This window comes from Otolemur garnettii, unplaced genomic scaffold (genome assembly GCF_000181295.1).
Source record: "Otolemur garnettii isolate 467f Iridium unplaced genomic scaffold, OtoGar3 scaffold00135, whole genome shotgun sequence".
Lineage (NCBI taxonomy): Eukaryota > Metazoa > Chordata > Mammalia > Primates > Galagidae > Otolemur > Otolemur garnettii.
Genome location: NW_003852530.1, coordinates 4,266,018 through 4,272,848, shown reverse-complemented (window position 1 = coordinate 4,272,848; position 6,831 = coordinate 4,266,018). Strand labels below are relative to the sequence as shown.

General features: G+C 47.5%; 1 protein-coding gene across 1 annotated transcript in view; it reads left to right on the top strand.

The window, feature by feature from the left end:
• The window catches only part of CEP89 (centrosomal protein 89), a 68,083-nt gene that overhangs the window by 47,852 nt on the left and 13,400 nt on the right, over positions 1–6,831 (top strand). The window contains 2 exon segments of the mRNA XM_023518356.1: positions 3,414–3,581; positions 4,176–4,317. Coding sequence (XP_023374124.1) covers positions 3,414–3,581; positions 4,176–4,317 — 310 coding nt within the window.

The following is a 6,831-nucleotide window of genomic DNA, read 5'->3' as shown; positions in this document are numbered from 1 at the left end:
GTGTGTATATTATGGTAACCCTTCCAGTTAGCCTGACACTGAGGAGATCCCAGGACCTGGGACTTTTAGCACTAAAACTGGACAAGTCCCAGGAAACTGGGATAGTGATCACTCTAGTATGTGTATACGCAGGCGTGTGTTCATATAATTACATATATGTGTCTGTTTCTACATTATGTTTATTTATAAAATTACATGTATACCATAGGTACATTAAAAAAGGAAGAGTGGAAGTGCATTAATGTACATAGTTACCATTCAATAAAAAAAAAAAAAAGGAAGAATGGGAAAATATTTTAATAGAAAATATCTCTGGGCAGTGTCTATAGCTCAGAGGGTAGGGCACCGGCCACATACACAGAGACTGGTAGGTTCAAGCCTGGCCAGGGTCTGCTAAACAACAATGACAACTGAAACCAAAAAATAGCCGGGCATTGTGGTGGGCACCTGTAGTCCCAGCTGCTGAGGAGGCTAAGGCAAGAGAATCACTTAAGCCCAAGAGTTAGAGGTTGCTGTGAGCTGTGACACTACAGCACTCTATGGAGAGCGACAAAGTGAGACACTCTCTCAAAAAAGAAAAAGTATTTTTAGCAAGTAAAAATAGCGTATCAGTCAAAGTTCTTGAGAGAAACAACCAGTAAGATAATATATATGTGTGTATATATATGTATAGAGAGACACACACACAGATACATTTTTTTTAGGAAATCAGTTTTTACAATTGTGAGGTCGGCAAGTCCAAAATCCATAGTACATCCCAGCCAGTTGGAAACTCAGGCAGATTTTCTGTGTTTCAGTCTTGAGGCTCAAATCCTTTTTTGGGGAAGCCTGTTTTTGCTTTTTTTTTTTTTGAGACAGAGCCTCAAGCTGTCATCCTGAGTAGTATGCTGTGGCATCACAGCTCACAGCAACCTCCAACTCCTGGGCTCAAGAGAGTCTCCTGCCTCAGCCTCCCAAGTAGCTGGGACCACAGGCGCCCGCCACAATGCCTGGCTTATTTTTTGGTTGCAGCCGTCATTCTTGTTTGGCGGGCCCCGGCTGGATTCAAACCTGCCACCTTAGGTGTATGTGGCTGGCCCCTTAGCCACTTGAGCCACAGGCACCGAGCCCCGTTTTTGCTTTTAAGGGCTTCACTGAATGAGGCCCACCACATTATTTAGAGCAGGAGTCCTCAAACTTTTTAAACAGGGGGCCAGTTCACTGTCCCTCAGACCATTGGAGGGCCAGACTGCAGGCCCTGGGACAGGTCGGCTGCTAAGCAGGACAGGCAGTGGCAGCAAAAATACCCGGTGGACTGGATAAATGTCCTAGGCGGGCCGCATGTGGCCTGCGGACTGTAGTTTGAGGATGCCTGACTACGGTAATCTCTTTTACCTAAAGCAGCAGTTCTCAACCTGTGGGTCGTGAACCACAGGAACTGTATTAAAGGGCCTCCGCCTGTCTCTCCTCTCTTAGCCTGCGCAGCGCCTTAATAGCAGCTGTTCCAACCATTCCTTGCCAGCGCCGTTGTCTCTCCTGTGTCTGAGCTGTTCTTTTGATTATTTTTCTTCTCCAAATCATGGATCATACTTTGTGCAGTATAGATTTCATGCTGCTGGGTGCCAGGTTTATTGCGCCGCTTTAGATAATGTTGGAGTTGGTTCTGGTGCACACTTACCTTACTAGAGAGCAGGGGGCTCCTTTTGAAGCTTGCTTTTGTTGGGGAGGCTGACGCCTTTAATGCAGGGCTAGTTCAGCCCCACTGCTCCTTCAGTAATGCTCTCATGGGGGTTCTACCCGACGTCCCTTACATCAGAAGGTCTTTTTACTCTGGCATTGGGGCTAAGGTGCTGTTTCCTGTTCTGCACTGATGTCATGAATTGTTCTGCGTCCCCATCACTAGTGTTTTCCCTCTGCCGGGGGCCCTTTCATCTCACACATGTGCCGGTCAGCACTCGGCTAAAGACTTGCAGTGACCCCCAAAAGCACTCCAGAGTCTTTTCCCCTGGGAAACGCCCTCCCCATCACCCTGATCCCTTTTTTTTTTTTTTGAAACAGAATCTCACTCTTTCACCCTCAGTAGAGTGCTGTGGCATCACAGCTCACAGCAACCTCAAAACTCTTGAGCGTAGGTGATTCTCTTGCCTCAGCCTCCCAAATAGCTGGGACTACAGGTGCCTGCCACAACGCCCGGCTATTTTTTATGTGTTGCAGTTGTCATTGTTGTTAATCAGACCCGGGCCAGGCCAGAACCCGCCAGCCTCAGTGTATGTGGCTGGGCCCTACTCTCTGAGCTACGGGCACCAAGCCACCACCCCCTGACCTTTGATCTCTGGCTCCGCTAAGTGTGTGTGACTTCCATCCGGGTTTTCCCTCCTCCAGGCCGTAGGGTGCAGCAGGTGGTTTCTCGTCTTCCCAGGGGTCATGGTACTGCACAGCCTTTGTCCAGAGTCTGAGAAACTGCTGCTTTTATATTCTGCGTGGTTTCCCAGCTGAAAGGTAAATCTGGTCTCTGTAACTGAACCTCAGCTAGAAGCAGACATCTTTGTATTTTCACCATTCTTCTTTAACCCTTTATTACTGATCCATGTCAACTATTTATCCAATAAAATAATAGGTAAATTAGTTCTCAAAGAAATGACTTCTGGATTTTATATATTTTTAAGCGACAGTGGCAAGCTGACCTTAAAATCATACACTGTTAGATGTTCCTGCAGAACACGGCAAGGACACAGGTCCTGGCCCCGTTACTCGGAGTATTTGACAACAGTCAAGTTTGTCTGCAGCAAAACAAGTGCCCCTTTGTTCTTTGTCACTTTGATCCTTAAAAACATGGGCTTATAATTACTGTGAAGTAAGATTCATTTTAGGATTCTTTTCCCTGGCAATTATAACTGTGTAAAAGATTGAGTGGTCTTAGATATTTTTCTGGAAGGAATTGGGTGCAAATAAGTATATGTACACAGACATAAGCAAAAACTGTGGGGAAAAAAGGCGTTTAGGGGCAGGCACTCTGGGAGGCTAAGGCAGGTGGATCGCTCAAGCTCAGGAGCTGGAGACCAGACTGAGCAAGAGTGAGACGCCATCTCTACTAAAAATAGAAAAACTGGCCAGACATTGTGGTGGACACCCGTAGTCCCAGCTACTGGGGAGGCTGAGGCAGGATGGCTTACGCCCAAGAGTTTGAGGTTGCTGTGAGCTGTGACACCATAGCACTCAACTCAGGGTGACAGAGTGAGACTCTGTCTCCAAAAAAAAAGGTTTTAAGTTATTGCTATAAAGAAGTGTGCGCCCAGCCCCCTCCTGCGTCCTGTCGTCTGGGGCCTGGGGTGGACAGATGTTTCCACAGAGGCCTCCCCAGAAGGGGCAGCTCTCCACTTGTCTGGCGGCGCTGCCTGTGCCCTGCACGTGCCTGTGACATTTTTGTCCTTCAGCCGGTTACAGAAGGAAGAAGAGAAACAAAGTGCTGAGATGGAGGAGTTGACGGAGAAGTTGACGGTCTTGCAAATGCAGAAAAAGAGCCTGGTCTTAGAGAAGAACAGTCTGACAGTGAGGAACCAAGCGCTGGAGGCTGAACTCGCCAGGGCCCAGAAAACAAATAGGTGAGTTTGTTTCCCCTCCAAGCTTCAAAAAAGGCAGACGAAGAATATTCCTTCCATCTCCTTTATCTCTTCTTTTTCTAATAGTGGCTGTAAAATGGAAAAGGGTGATGGAAGTTTCTAGATCTCAGGATGTTAGTGCAGGGACAGCTCTTGGGCTGACCAGCACTGACCAGCACTTCTCAAGTTGATGGTTCAGACAGGGCTGATAGTTGTATGATGTCCCTGAGGCTTGAAGTGCGAGAAGCTTCTCCTAATCGTGTCCCCAGAAGTCGCTGTAGGATTACTGGATTCCTTTTTCGAAAGGATCTTGAAACTTCTGTCTAGCACATGAGCCAGAAAGTTACAGAATAATTAGCCTATTTATTGTTAGGGATTTATGACTCCTGTTAATTTGGTTTGGAGTCAGTAATTATGCTTGGTTTCAAATTAAATTCACTTACCTCTTCTCACCTTGCAATTTAATAGAAGATTTAGGTTGCTGAAGAATTAACACTTAAATGCTAACTTACTTGCTATTTTTTTATATAGATATTCACATGACCTAGTCATGGAGGCTAATAAGTTTTTATTCCACCATTTGGGGGAATTCTCTAGGAGATCTCAGAAGAAAATTGAGGTCCTCAAAAAGCAGGTGGAAAAAGCCATGGGGAACGAAATGTCTGCTCACCAGTATTTGGCAAACCTTATTGGCCTGGCAGAGAATATAACCCAGGAACGCGACCGTCTTATACATGTGGTAAGTCTCCTACAGTTACATCAAGTTAATGTCCAAGCAGGATTGTAAGAGTATTTTCTTTCTTTTCTTTTTTTTTTTTCCAAAAGTATTTTCTTTTTTTCTTTCTTTCTTTTTTTTTTTTTGAGACAGAGTCTCACTTTGTCGCCCTTGGTAGAGTGTCGTGGCGTCATAGTTCACAGCAGCCTCAAACTCGTGGGTTCAAGTGATTCTCTTGCCTCAGCCTCTCGAGTAGCTGGGACTACAGACGCCCACCATAGTGCCTGGCTGTTTTTAGAGATGGAGGTCTCGCTCTGGCTCAGGGTGGTCTTGAACCCATGCACTCAGGCAATCCACCCCCCCTTGGCCTCCCAAGTGCTGGGATTACAGGCATGAACCACCATGCCTGGCTATTTTCTTTTGAAATGAGGTCTCGCTATGTTGCCCAGGCTAGGGTCAAACTAGTGATCCTCTCGCCTCAGCCTCCTGAGCAGCTGGGACTATACCTGCCACGGTGCACAGCTAGTTTATCTAATTTTAGTAGAGACAAGTTCTCACTGTTGCTCAGGCTGGTCTCCAATTCCTGGTCTCAAGTGATCTGTCTTGGCCTCCCATAGTGCTAAGATTACAGTGTGAGCTACTGCTCCCGGCCTTAAAGTATTTTTTTTAAACGAGCCACAAATAGCCTAATACAGACAGCCCTGCCATAGGATGGTTTGAGCTAGGATTTTTCAGCTTTGACGGGTTTTGCTCAGAAGCAGCCCCGTTGTAAGTTGAGGGGCTCCTTATAACTTGCAGTGGAGTTGCAGTTTCTACTAAATGTGTATTACTTTTGCACTATTGTAAAACTGAAAAATTCTAAATGAAACCATCGTAAGTGGTGGACTATCTGCCCTGTTGCCAGGATTAAAAGCATTTCAATTGATGATATTTTTGACTTATAATGGGTTTGTTGGGATGTGTGTAAGTCATGGAGCATCTGTGTTTTAAATTTCAACTGCAAATCTTCAAATTCTCCAGAAGTTTATCATTTAACTATGGGGAAGAAAATTTTGATTGGCACTTAACCCAAACCTTTTTTTTTTAATTTTAAGAGACAGAGTCTCACTTTACCGCTCTCAGTACAGTGCTGTGGCGTCACAGCTCACAGCAATGTCCAGCTCCTGGGCTTAGGTGATTCTCTTGCCTCATCCTCCCGAGTAGCTGGGACTACAGGCACCCGCCACAACACCTGACCCGGGGCCAGGTTCCAACCCGCCAGCCTTGGTATATGGGGCTGGTGCCCTCCCTACTGAGCCACAGGTGCCGCCCAACCCAAACCTTTACATAATGGCAAATGCTGTTTTTACGAGGTAAACTAACAGGGTCAGTTTGTCTAACTAAGCAGGGGCACAGTGACCAGGGCTTTGTTACAGAGGTGGGCACGTTTTCCTGTGTCCAGCGTTTTTCCTGTTGGGAGATGACATGTTAGCGTCCCAGGCCAGAGAGTTCACAGGGAGGGTATGACGTGGGGCAGGAGATGGAGCTGCAGTGACCCGCACCCTGCTCTGTTCCTGGCAGCACTGTCCCCAGAACAGGAACAGAATGAGTTCTGGGGGGTCCAGGGTGGTGGTGGAGCACCACACGGCCAGCAGGGGAGACGCGGCTTTGGAAAACGCTCCTCTCAAACCTTGCTTTCCTCTGAACTTCCACAACTCAACACAGAAGAAGACTAGTGTGAGCGGATGTGGGGTTTTCCCCTTGCACACCACGCAGCAGACACCAGCTGAGTGTCTCCTACTTCAGCTCCAACACTGTCCACCTGGAGAGAGCGTCAGGTCCCACGGGCAATGGCTCAGTCCCGAGACCGGCCTCTCCTTCCCACCAGTCTCAAGTCTGGGCTCCTGGACTTCCCACCAACTGGCTTCAAATTGGGACCCCCGTGACCCCCTCTTTGGGTTTGATTAATTTACTGGACCGGCTTGCAGAACTCAGGGAAACACTTACTTATATATTTACCGATTTATTATAAAAGACATGGTGATGGGTCAAGATAGAGAGATGGGCTGGGAGAGACATAGGGGAGGGGACAAAAGCAGCCAGCCTGTCTGTTCAGGTCCGCCCTGCCTCTGCGCAGCTGCCCTTCCTCTCAGGTGTGGGGCGGGGACCTTTGTCAGTGGAGGGTCAGAGTAGAGTCCTGCCTTGGGCAGGGAAAAGGAGGACTGGAGAGGGACAGAGAGATTCACTCTACATCCTGAGGCCTGCGGCGCCCCAAAGTTACAACAAGGCCTGTGGGAGTTATCGGCCAGGAAGCTGGACAAACCCGGCATCTCTGTCGTAACACTGCAGACGCCGTGGGCATGATTCTAGGCCTTTCCACAGTGACTTAAAAAGATGTCTGCAGTATACTGTATGGCAAGAAAGAGCAGGTGCTGCTCCCAGCTGCGGGCATTGAAAGGGATTTGGTGAGATTTGCCTAGGGTGACTAGACGTCCCGCTTTTGGCGAGACAGTCCCACTTTTTAACAATTTGTCCCACGTCCCGCAGTGTTTTAAAAAA